This window comes from Phoca vitulina, unplaced genomic scaffold (assembly GCF_004348235.1).
Source record: "Phoca vitulina isolate PV1807 unplaced genomic scaffold, GSC_HSeal_1.0 scaffold74, whole genome shotgun sequence".
Classification (NCBI taxonomy): domain Eukaryota; kingdom Metazoa; phylum Chordata; class Mammalia; order Carnivora; family Phocidae; genus Phoca; species Phoca vitulina.
The window spans coordinates 5990612-6009581 of NW_022589777.1; the positions used below are offsets into that span (position 1 = coordinate 5990612).

Sequence of the window (18970 nt, forward strand, 5' to 3'; positions counted from 1 at the left end):
AGATCTAGGACATAGGTTAGAGGGAAGCAGTGAGGAAAGACAGTAGAGAACTCTAGAAAAATGGGTTCAGAGAAAGGTAACGGGCAGTAGTCATACTCTTGAGGGAACTGAGTAGTGATGAGAAGGCCAAAAGCAAGTGAGGAAAGAATGTGGTGTTTGAGTTGGGAGTTAAGGTAATCTAAGCAATTACTACTATGAATGTGAATCAAAAAATTGAAAGGACATATTTTAAGTTCTTTGTATATGTATATGCCATTTTATTGAATTTTTAAAGGTCTAATGATTTGCAGGATATTTAGCTTCTTGAAGAGTATTAATGGTTGCCTAGTAGAGGGCTGAATCTGTAGACATACTTTGCTTAAGTAACCTATGGCAAAATTAAGGGACAAATTACTCTCCCTGTTTCCTCGTTGGGCAAGTGAAGATGGTAGTGGCATATCATCATTGTATACCTTGAGAAGGGGCCAAGGTGGAAGTCAGCCTATACACAGATACTCAGCAAAGGTTTGATTTTAATTTAGAGATAAAATTAAAGCATTGTGACTGTTGCATTTCCATTTGATTCTTTGGTGATTTTCCTTTGGAGGAGATGGGTAAGTTAAGTGGTCAGAGTTAAAAAACAAAACAGTGTTTTGTGTGTTTTCTTGATTAGCAGTTGAATTTTGGGCCAGAATGTAAAGAAGCTGGTGAATAAATATCAGTTTTATTATTTTACTTCTCTAGTGTTAAAGGACAGTTTTCAGAAAAAGGTAAGTGAAACATGTTAAATGTTTATTTTACACTCGGTGAGGGAACGGGGCAAGTGTGAGTCAAACAATATACATTTATACGCTAAAGGAATGTAGAGGTGAAATTGCAGATGGAGACCACAAAGTTTTTTCCAGAGTGGGAGGGAAGACATTTTGAGCTTCTACCTTTGGAGACAGAATTTACACAACTATCAGTCATTCACAGTATAAAATGAGTTGTAAGGTTGTTCAAAGGCAATGAAGAGGGCTGGAATCTGGTTATGTGGGAAGGTGTGCTATAGATAATGCGTAGTTTTTCACTGAAATATGGTTATTTTCTACACTAGGTGTTAACTGTGTGAAACTGTGAATGAAGAAGGGGAGAAATAGAGATATAAACCATGATTTCAGCCCAGGAACTGAACTTTTAGAATTTTACATTACATTAAGTTACAGTTCAGATATTGAACACCTACTGTGTATTATCTATCCAGTTTTTTCATCCTAATTGATACATTCCAGAATAATTAGTGTATTTTTTTTAAAAGGTAGGAACCATTTGAAACTTTGAAAACCACCCTCCAACAACAGCTATATAATACCATACTGTTTTTAGGTGAATTTATATGAATTTTTTATATGCTTTTTGACACTCCAGTTAACTTTTAATCTTCTGTAAATATAAAACTAGGAAGCAATCATTTAGAAATAGGCCCTAAGGTGGTGTTTCCTAGACTTGTTCTAATAGATATTAACAGGCATTCCATGAAAAAAGGCTTCCTCTGGAATGAATTTAGGAACTATTGCCCTAAGGCGATAGGTTTAAATAAATCTCTTTATTCCAAAGAAGCACTGGAATATGTAATCAAAGGAGGTAGTTAAATCTTAGATTAGAGGGCCATGAATGTATCTTGTGGACTGGAGATAGCGTATAAACTAAGTGAATTTTTATGGTTTCCTACAGTCATTTCTACATTTGGAAGGATTTTACTTTAATTATAGAGAGTTTCTGGAATTTTATATGAGTATCATTATTACATAAGAGCTGTGAGGCAAATGTCATTTGTAAATAGCACAGAATATGTAGGATTTTTTAAAAATTCTAAATGGTTTGTGTTCTAATTAAGTGGAATTTGAATAACAGGATTTTCAGAAACTACATCTAAAGAGGCACCAACATTCCGTCATCCTCAGAGGCCCATTAACCACCGTACTCCAGACTGAGCAGCAGTCAAGTGAATTATGAAGACATGTAGTTCAGTCAGATTTAGGAGTCACAGCTTTGGTTTGAATCCCAGCAACCATAAGTAGCAAGAGACCACTTAAGCTCTCTAAACAACACTTCCTTATCTAACAGTACCTTCTGTGAGGAGCTGTAAAGATGAAATAAGCCAGTGTATTAAGGTGGCTGGCATAGGCCAGTGCTGTTATTAAAGGCAGTATTATTCTTACCATTATTCTGATTAGCTTTTTTGATTATATTATTGCTGAAATATCAAAAATCTATAAATCCTAATGTGTAGTTGGTTTGCTTTTTATCCTTATTTGGATACAGGAATATATTTTTCCATTTCTTGCAGAATTTATTAATTACTACTTTAAGGTCAATCAGCAGCTACCCAGCACAAAGTCATTTGCTGCTACATACAGTATTGTTGTTTCATGTAATTTTTCCTAATTTACTACTTACAGGATGATGCTGTCAGTATAGAAAGTGGTACAAACACTGAACGCCCTGATACACCTACAAATACACCAAATGCTCCTGGAAGGAAAAGTTGGGGGAAGGGAAAATGGAAGTCAAAGAAATGCAAATATTCTTTCAAGTGTGTAAATAGTCTCAAGGTATGTGCAGAAAGACAGATCCTATGGGCTGAATGCCAGGCTTCAGAATTAGTTCTCAGTGGTAAACATTTTTTGCTCAGATACTTTGTCAAGTTTAAAATATTTTAAAATTAGAGTACTTTGAAGGTTGTTTTGTTTTGTAGCATAGACTGCATAGTTACTACACTCCATTTGTTTTAGATTTTATTATTTTGTTTTAATTTTTTTTTTTTTTTTGTTTTAATTTAAATGGGTAATACCTAGTAGTACATACTGGGTTTTCTTTATTTGTATTCAGAAAAAAAGATTTGGGATATGTTATTCTTCATATTTCGATAAAACTTTAAAAACAAAGCCACTTCCCGATACCTCTTAATAAAAAGAACTGAATGTGACCCATTAACTTTCAGTCAGCATAAATTGAAACCGATGTCTTTGTGCAGTTTTTAAATATTTAATTCTTCTCATTTGTGTTACTTGAAATTGTTTTCAAAGGAAAAGGTGTACATTAACATTTTCTTAATATTCAGTATTTGGGGAAAACAAGGTTTTGGAGTTATTTAAATTACTGCTTCCTCAATAGCATTTTTATTTTTAAAAGGATTAGTGATATTTATTTAAAATGTTTTCCTTTACATATTATTCATTTTCTTTTTTTTTAATTTGGGAGTATTTTTCTTATACTGAGTAAAAATATACATTGTATTATCTTACAGATATGTAAGTTAGAATCTTCTAAGTATCTGAATATACTTTTAGGTAAAGTATTCAGAAAGCATTAGAAGCTCTGGCTATATGGAAATTATTTTCCTGTCTGTAGCAAAATACATTGCTCAGTGTGTCAAATTTATATTCTCTTAAAAGGAGGGGAATTAATCTTAGTATATTAAAAAAAAAAAAAGGCAAAGTGTCCATTATAGTTTTGTGTTAATATTTAGTTATGTTCACCTATTTTTAGATAGTATATTTGAGAGGTATTGGTTTTAACTGTTTAAATAATTCAATTAAATATTTCAAAAGCCTAAAGCTATGGCTTTTCAAAGGATAAAAATGGAAGTTGTTACACTTTAAAAGTGAATATGAAAGTTAATGTTCAGTGCCAGGAGATTGCCAGTAAAATTTTAAGGCTAAAAAATAACTTTGTGAATAAAAAGTGAATACTGTTGACCCTTGAACAACTTGAGGGTGCTTCCGGCCCCACTCCTGTGCAGCTGAAAATCCCAAGTTTAACTTTTGACTCCCCCAGAACTTAACTACTAATAACCTTCTGCTGATCAGAAGTCAGTACCATACCTTACCAGTAACATAAAGTAGATTAACACGTTTTGTGTGTCGTATGTATTATATACTGCATTCTTACAGTAAAGTAAGGTAGAGCAAAGAAAACGTGAAGAAAATACATTTGCAGGGTCGCCTGAGTGGCTCAGGTGGTTAAGCATGTGCCCTCGCCTGAGGTTGTGATCCCAGGGTATGCTCAGCAGGGAGCCTGCTTCTCCCTCTCCCTCTGCCTACTCGTGCTCTCTCTGTCAAATAAATAAATAAATAATTTTTTTTAAAAGAAAAGAAAAAAAATATGTTTACAGTACTGTATCCAAAAAATCCGTGTTTAATTGGATCTGTGCAGTTCCAACCTGTTGTTCAAGGGTCACGTGTACTTGCTTTTTATGCACCTCCTTATAGCGGTCCTGGTAACTGAAGTAACTGAAGTTACAGTCCTTTGCTTTCCCTGGTCCCCCACTGCTCAGGTATTCTTGTTCATTATAAAACTTACTGGGATTATTTTTTTTTTTTTTAAGGACCCAAATTCAAGATTATTTGAAATTGTTTCTATAGGAATAATAGAAAGTGGTGATTTGAATGGAGTCTGATATGCTTCACTTTACAAGGGAGAAATTAAACTGAATAAAGTTTAGTGTTAGAGGCGCTATATTAACTCTTGGTGTATTTGTTCATTTCCTGTTTGAGAAACATAAGTTATGTCCTTATGTCCCAAGAGATTAAATGCATCTATAACAATTATCCAGTTTAATTTTGATCAGAAGAATATGATTGGGTTTAAGAAAATAGAAGGCAAATATCAGAGTGTTTTCTTAGATGAGTGCTTGTTACCTGATCTGATTTAAATAGTGGCCTACATTTTGAAAAAAAAGTTTCAGGGGGGAAATGGTCAGTTCATCATTCTTTTGTCTCTAAAGTATAGTAACTGTTCTATTTTATGATTATTTTACAGGAAGATCATAATCAACCATTGTTTGGAGTACAGTTTAACTGGCACAGTAAAGAAGGAGATCCATTAGTGTTTGCAACTGTAGGAAGCAACAGAGTGAGTGTTCAGGGGTCTCTTTGGCATTTGGCTTGATTATTAGACTCGGGTGTTATAATATTGCAGTGTAATGATTTTGAAGTAAATTTGGCATAGCTGATTTAACAGTACTCCTTATGTAATATTCTAGAAATTGTCATTGTTAGAACCTGGTATTCACTACTGAAAGTACATCTTTATTTCATATATTACTCTCAGTTGTTTCTGTTTGTATTTTGTCCTTACTTGTTTTGTGTGACTGAAAGAATTGACTCCTATTTTTGGAAGGAGTTTTAATAGTTGTCTATCATTCAAATTAGGATATAAAGTCTGTAGTTTCTTAAAAATAATAAACTTGCGTAGTGGCTCTCTGTAAATGCAAAGCATAAATCCAGTGGCTTTATATATTAGTTATTTGAAAATATTTTAACTATTTGTGATAAACATCTGTTAGATTTGTTTTTATTTAAGGAAGCCAAAAGTATCTTGAACTGAGAGAAGTGTAGGGAAGAAGCATGCTGGCACATTTTAACATAAACCATTATTTAACTTTTTAGTTAAGCCAGTGGCTGAACTGGTGGACAGCAAAGACTTATTCTATTCACTTCTAAATAAATGGAGAACAGGAAGAGTCCTTAGTGCTTTCCTGGGAGTCTTTGGAGTTAGTTATTAAATTGAAATCACCTCAGGGAAAAATTGTCCTCTTAATTTTGCATTAGCTAACATTTCTGGTTATCCATTAATACTGTACTAGGAGTTATGAGGAATAACGTAGAAATTTATTGTTGTATTTGGAAAAAGAAAAACAGAGGAGATAGACTAATTAGATACAGGTTGGCAACAAATAACAAGTCATTTCCTCTGCCTTTAGCCCAAGAGGTGAAGAGGAGTAAATCTGAGAGATGGTACATACGTTGTTACTTTGAGTAAAATAAAATTTTATGCTTCTTTATTAGTTGTACTAAGTTTCTTAGGCAATAAAAGAATGTGGTTTTTTGGGGTTTTTTGTTTGTTTGTTTTAAAGATTTTATTTATTTATTTGACAGAGAGAGAGAGAGACAGCGAGAGAGGGAACACAAGCAGGGGGAGTGGGGGAGGGAGAAGCAGGCCTCCTGCCGAGCAGGGAGCCCGATGTGGGCTCGATCACAGGACCCTGGGACCATGACCTGAGCTGAAGGCAGCCACCTAATGACTGAGCCACCCAGGCGCCCCAAGAATGTGGTTTTAATGCACAGTGTTCTGTATTTTTGTTTCTCAGTGTTGGTATTCTGTTCTCAAACAAAGTTAACTCCTAACAAGGGAGTTGTCAACTCAGTATTTTCAATTGTTATCAAGCACACATACATCCATTCTGGGCTAGATCCTTTCTATTCCTGTTTTCTAAAAAAAGTAAAATTTGGCTTTAGGTAATTTCCTGTAAGGAAGGTTAAGGCTCTGGTGCTTTTACTAGGTCGTTGAAATCCTGAAAATTTGAAACTTGGGTACTGCAGTTGGTAACATGGGATAACAGCTTTTCTTGGTGTTTAGCCAAATGTGGCTTGTGACATGTAGTCTGGTTCTTAAATTCTTTGGGGAAAAAAATTCATGGGGAAAATGATACAGGTTCAAGAAAATACTAGGTTATTTTTTCCTAGTTAGGAACATAGTGCATTAATTAATTTGAATCTACTTTTAAGACATCACTGTAAACCTAAGATTATACTTCACTAACTTGGCCATGATAATATCAGAATTAGTTATAATTTGTGCTTCAGTGTCCTTATTTAAATTAAATGCTCAGTCATTGTAGCAAAAAGTATCCGTAATTTCATTTAAAATGTCATGGAAGGCCATTACATAGTTAATTGAATTATAAAAAGTTCTGCTGTTTGGACTTTTTTTTTTTTAAGAAAAAAAAGAAAAATTATCTTCTAGGACATAACCTATTTTAGCAGTCATAAGGAATATTTTTTATTTATTTTTATTTAAGATTTTATTTATTTATTTGACAGATACACAGGGAAAGGGAACACAAGCAGGGGGAGTGGGAGAGGGAGAAGCAGGCTTCCTGCCAAGCAGGGAGCCTGATGCGGGGCTCAATCCCAGGACTCTGGGACCATGACCTGAGCTGAAGGCAGACGCTTAATGACTGAGCCACGCAGGCTCCCTGATAAGGAAAATTTTTTAACTATTAATGGAGCGATTTTATTAATTTAATAGGCAGTGATAATTTATAGGATCTTTATGGAGTTCTTATATACTTCAATTAAAATTAATAAGTTATTGCTAACATGACTATAAGCTATAAGAAAAATGGAAAGAAACTTATTAAAGTTTAATTGTACATAGTGTATATATTAACTTTAGAATATATGGCAAATAAAAAGGACCACCATACATCAGAAAGTTAATATTTGGGGCACCTGGGTGGCTCAGTCATTAAGCGTCTGCCTTCGGCTCAGGTCATGCCTGGGATCAAGCCCCGCATTGGGCTCCCTGCTTGGTGGGAAGTCTGCTTCTCCCTCTCCCACTCTCCCTGCTTGTGTTCCTGCTCTCACTCTCTCTCTGTGTCAAATAAATAAAATCTTAAAAAAAAAAAAAATACGAGCTGTGTCCATGAGAAAAACATTATTTAGGCAAATTATAGGCTTTCTTATATGTAAATTAATATGTAAATATTCTTAAACTACCCAAAGACTTTAAGAACTTAATTAAAAAATGATAAACTGCAACTTTACTTTGAGGTATTCAGCTGTATTCACTTTGAACGGTTTGGTGCAATTACATGATGAGATCTAAATTTAAAACATGGGAAATAGAAACCATTATTATTACTACAATATTTAATATACTCAGGAAATTATGTAATACATTAGGCTTTATAATGCTTCCTTAAGTTTAAAGAAGCTATTTTAAAAGAGTTTCTGTAGTATCTTTAAGACACATTTGTGAAGAGGTGAAGAGAATGTGGTTTCTGTGTTTGAGATAAAACTTACTATATTTTTGTTTTTATTAGGTTACCTTATATGAATGTCACTCACAAGGAGAAATCCGGTTGTTGCAATCTTATGTGGATGCGGATGTATCCTTTCTTGAGTTTTTAATATCTTTGGCTAAAGAAATTGACTTTCAATAAGTACACCAAAACTTTTCTAAATTAATTAGTTCCCTTAAGTTATACTGTCCTTTAACCAGTGCTGTTCCTTTACTATCCCCCAAGAGATTCCTCGTATCTAGTTTATCTAATTTTCCTGATCCCTAGAAATGCATTGTAAGGTGGATATGAGAGAGTGGGGAGAAGTGGCTAGAGATGAGCATTGGAAATCCAGTAATGGAAATGATAGCGAAGAGTAGCTAAAACCTCCCGTTTCTTTGACCTTGCTTAGAATTTTATCACTTCGGGGTAGTTAATAGTGAATTGGGGTTGATCAGAAGCTGTGACTGGCAGTCATACCGAGTATTTGAACAACAAAGCCTATAGGGAAAAAGTAAACACAGTTTGTGTAGGAAATAAAGTATTGCAAAACATAAGTACATAAAAAAAAGAAAGGTCTAAAAAGCCAAAAGGTTAGACAAAGGTTGGTGATAGTGTTTCTTTCAGATCATTTGAGAAACCTAGGGAACAAGGATATTCAGTCTTCAATAGTTTATATGGAAAGAAGTGACCTATTGCCATATTGGGCAAGTCTCACAGGAAACGGTGGAAAACTAATAGTTAACTCTATCAAACTGAATAGAGATGCATAGTCAGACATACTGGGATAAAACAAGGGTCAGCAATTTATAGCCTGTGGGGCTAGATACCTGTTGTTGTAAATAAAGTTTTACTGGGACACAACTATACCCATTCATTTACATATTGTCTATGGTTGCTTTCAAATGACAGAGTTGAGTATTTATGCAAGCATCTAAATAGTAATCAAAATTGAATGGAAGGACTGGTTCTGTTTGACCATTTGGTGTAGATTGTAGACCTAAAATGTCCATTGTTTAAATATGGTAATATAAGGAGAAATGAGAACTTTGGTGTCAAAAACTTGAGCATTTCTTTATAGAAGTTTCCGTGTAGTATAACTATAGTCATTGACATGTTTACTTTTCAAAAACAAATTATATTTCTTAACTGGCATTTCTTGGGCTGATGAAAACTTTTACACTTGTGCATGGACGTATGATAGCAATACAAGCCATCCTTTGCTGGCTGTGGCTGGATCTAGAGGCATAATTAGGATAATTAATCCCATAACAATGCAGTGCATAAAGGTGGGTTTTTGGTTAAATTGCAACTGCCCTATTTTGAATACACATTTGTGAAAACTTGTCATTTTTAATTTAAAACTAGTGGAATCTCAATATCTGTACAATTTCTAATTTGATTTGTACTTTGCTTTTTGCTTCCTTTAGACAAATCTTTTGAGACCTTTTTCACATTTGATAATACAAACTAAGGAATAAGCGGGAGGTTTTTATTATTTGCAATTTTTAAAAAAAGAATAATTTCCCTCCTGCTTTGCCTTATTCTGAGATGCTCTAATGAACTATAGGGGAAGAGTGAGTACTTTTTCCAAACATCCTAATTAGAGATAGAGAGTCAAGGACTTGTAAAGAAGTGAAAGGTGAAGCCTGGGAATTTGATACTAAGATGTTTTGCAGATCACTTAATCAGAAGTTTTTAACCCTGGGGCACATTAGAATCACCTGAGGATCTTTTAAATCCTTGTCTGGGTCTCCACTAATCCAGTCAAATCAAAATACCTGTGTATAGGACTTGAGCATTTTTTTTTTTTCCTTTGACTTCGTTGGGTGATTTTAATATGCAGCCAGGGTTGGGAACCACTACTTTAAGTGAAACTGTATTTCCATTCTTTTAAGATTAATGAAAGAATTTATTGATTTTAAAATGAAAGTTGAATGTTATAAATTTATTGTAGCATTATGTTGGCCATGGAAATGCTATCAATGAGCTGAAATTCCACCCAAGAGATCCAAATCTTCTCCTGTCAGTAAGTAAAGGTAAGAAAAGCAAATGTTTCTTTAGTCCTATTTATTTGGGAATGATTTTTTTTTTAAGGGACAAAGAGTTCTAAGGTATTAAAAAAAAAAGCCAGACTTAGAATTTATAAAGTACGTTTTTAGTAGAAAAATCTCAGGCTACAGTAGCATCCCTAGACCAAGAATTAGGTAAAAGGACTGTGAAATGGACTGTTAACATCAGACATAAATAAAATAATTGGTACTGAAAATTAAGTATGTGTCACCCTTATTCACAATAGTGTATTCTGATCGTTCATCCTCAATTGAATTACATTATTAAGCTTTATTAATTTTAAGTCGCAGATCCACCAAAGTTACGACATTTTTAAGAATTTTAAAAATAGTTTTGTAAATCTCCTTATCACTGACCAGTCATGTAATGAGAAATAATGCATTTGAAAATCTGTATTGCTTTTTCATATATAGTTTTTATTTTATAAAGGATTCCCTAATAGAATTCCTTAAAATGCTAAGTTCTCCAGCATAAGGTCTCTGAAATACTTCCTGTATGTATAAAGAAAGCCTTGCTTTCCTCTGTATGCTTATATTGGCATTATAAATTTATTCAGGGTTCAGACAAGCCTCTTAATTTCTGAGCTCTCTGAAATCATCTGTGTTGTTATTTCTACATTCTGTTCTTGATTGTTCTCTTTTTACTCTACATTATTATTCTAGTCAAGTTTATTCTTAAAGGCTTGTCAAACGTATAACCTTCCCCCCACAATCTTCTCATACTAAAAGATGTCCTCAAATCAAAACTCTTCCATGAAAATGCTTCAGTGTGATTTTTCTTTACCTACCAAGGCTTAAGTTTGGAAGTCAACACCTAAGAGCTGATAACTTTTTCTCTTTTCTGGATAATAGTAGCTGGGCCCAGGTATTTCTTTACAAGTGATACAGGTCATAATTCCTCACTCTTTCTAAATACCACAACTCTCTAACCCTGCTCTTCCCACTTTGTGTCAGTAAGTGCAGAGATAACCTATAGGATATAAGAAAATATTTGCAAATTATGTATCTAATAAGGGATTTGTATCAAGAGCTCTTTACAATTCAACAATAAAGACAACCCTTTAAAAAATGGGCAAAGGTTTTGAATAGACTTTCTAAAGAATATACACTGATGTCCAGTGAGCACATGAAAAGGTGCTCAGTATCATTTATCATTAGGGAAATACAAATCAAAAACACAATGAGACCACTTAATACCTACTAGAATGACTGTAATAAAAAAAAGACAGTAACCTGTGTTGCTGTGTAAAGTTGATTAGGATGTAGAGAAGTTTGAACCCCCACATACATTGCTGGTGGGAAAGTAAAATGTACACATTAAAAAACAGTCTAGCAGTTCCTCAAAAAGTTAAACATAGAAATACAGCTCCTATGTGTGTATATGTAGTCAAGAGAAATGAAAACAGATGTCCACGTAAAAACTTGCACACAATTAGAATCAAGAAATAATTTTTATAACAATGTTAATTTCCACTAGTAAACCATTTATTACTGCCTCTTCTAGTGTATGGAATATGTTAATATTCATGTACAATATGGGCATTGTTGTATTTCAAGCTGTACATTTTTATATTAATGTTGCTGTATATTTTTGTTGCTAATGTTTAGTGGAAAATGAGATTGTTCAAATTAGTTATATTTCTAAGAGGTCTATAATACTATAGAAGTAAGTTGTAATATATGTTTTAATCCTATTTTGGGGTTACTTTAGAAACCTTGTAGTCCCCTCAATTTGTAAATGAGCATAACTCCCATCAAATTAGGATGTTATTTAAAGGAAATTATTTGAGGCAAATAAGCTAAACATATTTTAAGACCACATAAATACTTCTTTTTGATCTGGAAAGTTTGAGCTTATACTTAGTTAAGTCTACATGTTGATGTAAATATTTTAAGTTATATAATGTAGATTCCATTCTTAATTCTCACTGTGCGTTACTTAAGTCCAAACTTTTGTAGTTTTTACTTCTTTAAAGAGGTTTTGAGAGTCCAGAGTAAGTGAATGATAAAAGTCCATTTAAAAAAATTTTTTTTTCATGTCTTTACTAGATCATGCATTACGATTGTGGAATATCCAAACAGACACTCTGGTGGCGATATTTGGAGGCGTAGAAGGGCACAGAGATGAAGTTCTAAGTGCTGTAAGTTGAAAGCTACAGGGCAGTGACCTTCAGGTGTAGAGCTCTGAACAATCCCCATGGAACTCTTATAAGAAAGCATATGGTTTGTTTCATATAGCCTGCCAGGCACTCATTTACTTGTGACATAACAAGGTTTTTACTTTACAGATGAAGGAATAAAGCAAGTTAGGCTTTTTGTGCTTTATCTGTACTCTTGCACTTTATACCAGCACCTCGATTCTCATGAAAGAATACCATGAACTTGTTAGTCAGAAATCACCAAGCCAACTTTCATTTTGCTGTTTCTCAGTTATTAAAGAAAAAGGTTAAGCTAGTTAGCAATTGAGATCAACTTTCATCTTTTATTTGAAGTTGAAATATAAGATCCATTTTTAGGAAGTGTTTAGTTGCGCTTAAACTAAGTTTTAGAGAACTCTTTGATGTCATGGTGTTGTCTTTATATTTATGTATTATAATCTATTGATCCATTTGAATGATATGATGTTGGTATTTTTAGTCAGCTAGTATTTTCACATTTTCACATTATTTTAGCTTTACTTACGTTCCATTTATAGCTTATCTAGTGGTTTTACAGTTCTTCAGTATTTTATTAAACTGTGTAAAGGGGCACGTTGTTTTGAAGCCAGTAGCTTTTTATTTGGAAGTACTAAATATTTCTGTAGTTGGAGTTTGTATGCTTTTGTGAGAATCATACCTACCTACAGCTACCTTGTTGCCTTGGATTTTCTAAAAGTTGCAGAAGCATTCTTCCATCTGGTTTTATGTGTCCTAAGAGCCATGACTACCATCCTTTAAGAATTATAAATTAGAGCTACTGACTCTAAGGGTGTCTTGTTGCTATTGACAGTGAGATAATTAGAAGTAACAGCAACCAGACTTCTGAATTCAGTGAACACCAAACCTAAAGCCCTTAGGCTCTTGTAAAAACAGTGTTCATGATCAATTCAAAGGTTGGATTAACACAGAATAGCTAGATTAATAAGGAAAATCTCCTCTTCCTTAAATAGAACTCTACTGTTTTCTTCCCTTTTTTTTTTAAGATTTTATTTATTTATTTATTTTTAAAGATTTTATTTATTTGACAGAGCACAAGCCTGAAGGCTGAAGGCAGATGCTTAACTGACTGAGCCCCCCAGGTGCCTCTAAGATTTTATCTTTATGTAATCTCTACACCCAGTGTGGAGCTTGAACTCACAACCCTGAGATCAAGAGTTGCATGCCCTATTGACTGAGCCAGCCAGGCCCCCTTCTACTGTTCTTTCTTTTAAAAGTGAATTTAAAACCAATATAATAAGCATTTTGACTACAGATAAAGTAAAATTTCAGTTATTCAAGGACCAACTGTATAGTTTACAGCTGTCGATTTCATTGTTTAATCAGGGTTGGACAAAGAATACTGACAAACTCAGGTCTTTGTGTCAGAATAATTGTTTTACTTCATTCAGTTTACCTTCAAAATCAAGCAAAGGAAATAATTAAAGGTAATTGAATAGATAAAACTGAATTCAAACAGTTTACTTTCTTGACTTACATATTGTATAAGCTCATATAGTGTGGTTATGACTAATCAGTTAAAACTAAATCTTGGGAAAAAAAAGTCTTGGAAGCAGTAACAACTGATTTATGGGCTACATGGATAAACTCAAAATGTGTGTGACTTGAAATAGAATTTTCATTATGCTGTACATCAGATGAAATTTGGATAGTCTAATTTGGGCAGTTCTGTATATTTTAAGCTTTTCTGTTTTACATACAGGATTATGATCTTTTGGGTGAAAAAATAATGTCCTGTGGTATGGATCACTCTCTTAAACTTTGGAGGATCAATTCAAAGAGAATGATGAATGCAATTAAGGAATCTTACGATTATAATCCAAATAAAACTAACAGGTAACAATTGTGCTATTGAAAACAGTTTGTTTTTTCATACTATTGGATAGGTGCATTTTACTTTTTCCAAAATTTTTACATAATCCCCCAACATTGAGTTTAGAAGCCCTTCTTTGAATAAGTTTTAGGTACCAATTTATATGCCATAAGATTTTTTAAATCAAAGCCCTTTATTTTTAGTCTGTTTGTGGCTCATTTTTCAAAATCCCCTTTAAATTGTGTCTTCATCTTAATTTAGTAGCATGTTTCACTTATTTTTATTTAGGTATGCATGTGCTTGACTATTTACATTTTAACAATTTTAAGCTGCTTAAACTTGTTCTGTGGGATAGGGTAAAGGACCCTTCAGAATAGTATTACTTGTTTTATTTGTCAACACTTTAAATTCAAAGTCAAGACAGTAAATCATGATTTTTTTAAATGGGTTTCTTGGCTTTATTTCATGATAATGTAATGCTTTCCTTTAAATGATCCCCTTTTTAGATGGAGAAAGTTCAAAACCAGGAGCCTTGCTTTATGGGACTGACTATGAGTGGGAACTGTGCAGTTTTCCTAAAATATCTATATATATATATAATTTCAATATTTTTAATATATATAAAGATTTTTATTTTCTAAGTAATCTCTACACCCAACGTGGGGCTCAAATTTTAAACCTCAAGATCAAGAGTTGCACATTCCACCGACTAAGCCATCTAGATACCCCCTTAATATATTTTTGAAATGCTTTAATTTTTAATTCAATAACTGTCTTTTCAGAATCTCATCAGGCTATTAACACTTTCACTGTCACTATGGTATGTCTGTGTATATTAACTTCGTTTGCACTTCTGTTTTAACAAAAAGCATTTATTTTCTGGTTATCAAACCAGATTATTAATAGGTTATCAGTTAAATTTATAACCATCAACAAATACTTCAATGCACTAACATATTTGGCTAAAAAAGCAGTTAATATAATTATAGCAGAATTAAGAATTTGTATTAGATCATTAATAACATTTTAATGTTTTAATAAAGAAAAGCTCCCAGAATCTGAACTGGAAAGAATGTTTGAGATGATTCAGCCCAACATCCTTTTTACATATGAGAGAAAAGTAAAGAGAGGACATGTGAGTTGCCCAAGACACAACTAATTCATGGCATCATGTCATTCTTCTACAGTTATTTCAGTATAAATCTGAATCACTAGATTAGAAATGTTAGGTATACTTTTAAGTAACTATAGAATTGGTAGCGACTTCTCTGCTTAGTGGTCTTCTCAAAAACATCTTTAAAGAAAAAATAGCACTATGTTTCACTTTCCTAAGTACAGGAAAAGTCTTAATAAATGCCAAATTCCTGTTAGATACCATTTTTAGAAATTGTTGCTCAAGGGAGGACTCTCATCTAACCTTGTCTTTAGCAGCCTTTGGAATGATGTGTCATTGTTCCTAGAAAGGTGACCATCTTTTGAAATAATGTAGATATGTTGACTTTGATAGACTGTTAATGCTTAAATTTAAAGGTTTGAATAGTTTATAATGTTTTCTATGAGAAACTTTTAGTGCTGTAATCAGATGATACTGCTTATCATTGGTTAGGATAGCCAGAATTTGAAGTGATTTATTTTGGTCTCCATAGTAAGATAAGAAGCTATAATTTTTGTAAATGAAATTTCATAAGAAAATTGAAATGAGAGCCGGTAATGGAAAAAATACAGAAATAAAAGTCTCAATAAACACATAAGAAGGTATGCAGTTTTCTAGGAACACAGAATTAATAGTCATATAAATATGAAAGTTAAAATTAGTGTGATTCTACTATTCTTTTTTCTTTTTAACTTTTGACATTTCCATTGCAGGCCATTTATTTCTCAGAAAATACACTTTCCTGACTTTTCCACCAGAGACATACATAGGAATTATGTCGATTGTGTGCGATGGTTAGGTGATTTGATACTTTCCAAGGTATGCTAACTGCTGTTAAGCTGTACTTCTGTTGTTTGTGTTTGTGTGAGTTGGAACCTTGCAGGGAGCACAATTTTTTTATACAGTTTGGTAAATTGGATGGCAGATGGGAAATTCCTTTTTTTTCCCTTAAAGCCTCATAGATTTGGAAACTTGTTTTAGGCATATAACATCCTGATGAGTTATTATAACTTGTGCTGCAATAACAGGAAAAATGTTAACTTGTAAGATGATATTCTTCTCTGATACCCGATGTTACCTTAAAATAACCAATACCTAAAGCCAGTAATGGGTTTTTTGTTATGTTTGTGTCCATTTCAGTCAATTTGTATTTACCAAAACAGACAGCTGGAATTGGCTATAGCTGTAGTTTGCCAACCCCTTCTCTCTCATGTGTTGATGTGTATTTACATATTTTTTGCTGATAATTTAGAGTAGTTGTTGGTGATGTTATCTGAACATTTAGGATTGTCATATTTGGAAAAATTGCTATCCAATTTCTTTTCTTGATGTGGATTTCAGGGCATTTCATATTTTCTTGGACAGAGCCTGACTTATTTTTTTTCTTGGCTTTACGGGTATAGTTTCACCTTTTTTTTTTTAAACTTTTGATCTTGAAATAATTAGATTCTCAGTAAGTTTCATAGAAAGTACAGAGAGGTCCCATATTGCCCTTCACCCAATCTCTCCCACATACATCTCACATAACTGTAATACAATATCAAATTTAGGAAATTGACATTGTACAATGTGTGTGTATAGTTCTATGTTGTCATTTTATCACATGTGAATTTTGTCATTTCAAGAATGTTACAGTATGGGACCTTTTAAGATTGGTTTTTCCACTCAGTATAATGCCATCCAAGTTGTTGTGTGTATCAATAGTTTTCCTTTTTTTTATTGCTGAGTAGTATTCCATGGTATGGATATACCACAGTTTATTTAACTATTCATCTGTTGTAGGACATTTTGGTCCTTTTGCAGTTTGGGGCTATTACAAATAAAGCTGCTAATGAACAATCGTGTACAGGTTTTTGTGTGGACTTAAGTTTTCATTTCTCTGGGATAAATGCCTAGAATGGCAATTGCTGGGTCATGGTTAAGTTCGTTTAGTTTTTTAAGAAACTGCCAAACTATTTTCCAGAGTGGCCGTGCCATTTTACATTCCCACCAGCAATGTATGAAAGATCCAGTGTCTCCGAATCTTCGCCGGCATTTGGTATTGTCACTATTTTTTATTTTAGCTGTTCTGATAGGTGTGTAGTGATATCTCATCATGGTCTTAATTTGCATTTCCCTGATGGCTAGTGATGAACATCTTTTTCATATGCTTATTTACCATCCATATATCCTTTTTGATGATGTCTCTTCATATCTTTTGCTCATTTTCTAATTGGATTGGTTTTGTGTTTTTTTTATTGAGTTTTGAGAGTTCTTAATATATTCTAAATATGAATCCTATGTCAGATATGTAGTTTGCAAATATTTTCTTCCAGTCTGTAGCTTGTCTTTTCATCCTCTTAACAGGGTCTTTTGCAGAGCAAATGTTTTAATTTTGATGAATTTCAATTTATTGATTTTTGAAAAAATTTTATGGATTGCACTTTTGATGTTATGTTTAAGAGCTCTTCACGCTCTGGATCCTAAAGATGTTTTCCTATGTTTTCTTCTAAAAGTTTTATAGTGTTATGTTTTATTAAATGTATGATCTATTTTGAGTTAATTTTTATATGAGGTTTAGGTAGTAGTTCATTTTTTGCCTATGGATATCCAGTTACTCAGCACCATTTGTTGAAAGACTTCTTTCTCCTTTGAATTGCTTTTGCACCTTGGTCAAAAATTGTTTGGCCTACTTGTGTGAGGCTGTTCTGGTTTTTCTGTTCTATTCCCTATACCACTACTATATATACACAGTCTTGATTACTGTAGTTCTGTAATAAGTCTTGGAATTGGTTAAGTGTTTTCTTCCACTTTATTATTCTTTTTCTAAATTGTTTTTAGCTATTTTGATTCCTTTGCCTTTCTGTTTAAATTTTAGAATAATCTTGTCTACATTTTATAAAAAATCTTGCTGGGGGTTTTTTGGGCAGTGAAGAGTTTGGTATTTTGTTAAATTTGTGTATCAGTTTGATGGGGAATTAATGTCTGCTCCGCTTTCCAGTTCATGAACATAGTATGTCTCTCCATTTATTTAGATCTTGGATTTTTATTATCAGCATTTTGTAGCTTTTAGCATACAAGTCCTGTACATGCTTTGTTAGATTTATATCTAAGTACTTCCCTTTTTTGAATGATTATAAATGGTGTTCCTTACTTCTATGTGTTTATTGCTAGTATACAGGAATGCTGTATATTGACCTTGAATATTGACCTTGAATCCCGTGGTTTTTTGTCTAGTACTTGGGAATGTTTTCATAGACCATCATGTCATCTGCCTATAGAGACAGTTTTATATCTTCTTTTCTGACCTTGCCTTATTTCCCTGGCAAACTTTCCAGTTCTGGGTTGAATAGCGGTGTTAAGATCAGACATTCCTGACTTGTTTCTGATATTAAAAGGGAAAGGATTCTGTCTTTAACAATTACGTATATTAGCTGTATGTTTTTTATAGTTCTCTATCAGGTTGAGAACTATCCCCCTTAATAATTTTTTGAGAATTTTATCATGAATGGGTGTTGAATTTTGTCAAATGCTTTTTCTATATCAGTTGATATGATCATGTAGCTTTTTCTTAGCCTGTTAATGGAGTGTATTTAATTGTTTTTTTTTTTTTTTTTGATAGATCTGGTCCTGTATCCCTAGAATAAGTTTATTTGTTCATAGTGTAATTTTTTATATGTGTTGTTAATAGCTGGTATTTTGTCAAAGATTTGTTTGTATTCATGAGGTTATGATACTAGTCTGAAGTTTTTTGTAATGTCTTTGTCTGGTTTTGGTATTGATAATCCTGGCTTCATAAAATGAATTGGCGAGTTTTCCCTCTTATTTTCTGGAAGAAATGATAAGAAATTCTTCATAAATGGTTATTTAGAATTCTCTGGTTAAATCATCTGGGCCTAGAAATTTTTAAGAGTTTTAAAGATACAGATTCCATTTCCTTAATAGTTAAAA

At 33.1% G+C, this 18970-nt stretch overlaps 1 protein-coding gene across 4 annotated transcripts in view; it reads left to right on the forward strand.

The window, feature by feature from the left end:
• The window catches only part of EED (embryonic ectoderm development), a 29123-nt gene that overhangs the window by 3075 nt on the left and 7078 nt on the right, over window positions 1-18970 (forward strand). For 2 of the 4 annotated variants that reach the window (XM_032393533.1, XM_032393532.1), the window contains exons 2-10: window positions 2421-2573; window positions 4783-4875; window positions 7850-7915; window positions 8971-9096; window positions 9765-9846; window positions 11929-12020; window positions 13777-13910; window positions 15754-15859; window positions 17004-17078. In XM_032393533.1, the coding sequence (XP_032249424.1) occupies window positions 2421-2573; window positions 4783-4875; window positions 7850-7915; window positions 8971-9096; window positions 9765-9846; window positions 11929-12020; window positions 13777-13910; window positions 15754-15859; window positions 17004-17078 (927 nt within the window). The remainder of the gene's footprint in view (window positions 1-2420; window positions 2574-4782; window positions 4876-7849; window positions 7916-8970; window positions 9097-9764; window positions 9847-11928; window positions 12021-13776; window positions 13911-15753; window positions 15860-17003; window positions 17079-18970) is intronic. The other 2 variants (XM_032393534.1, XM_032393531.1) reach the window with 2 other exon arrangements.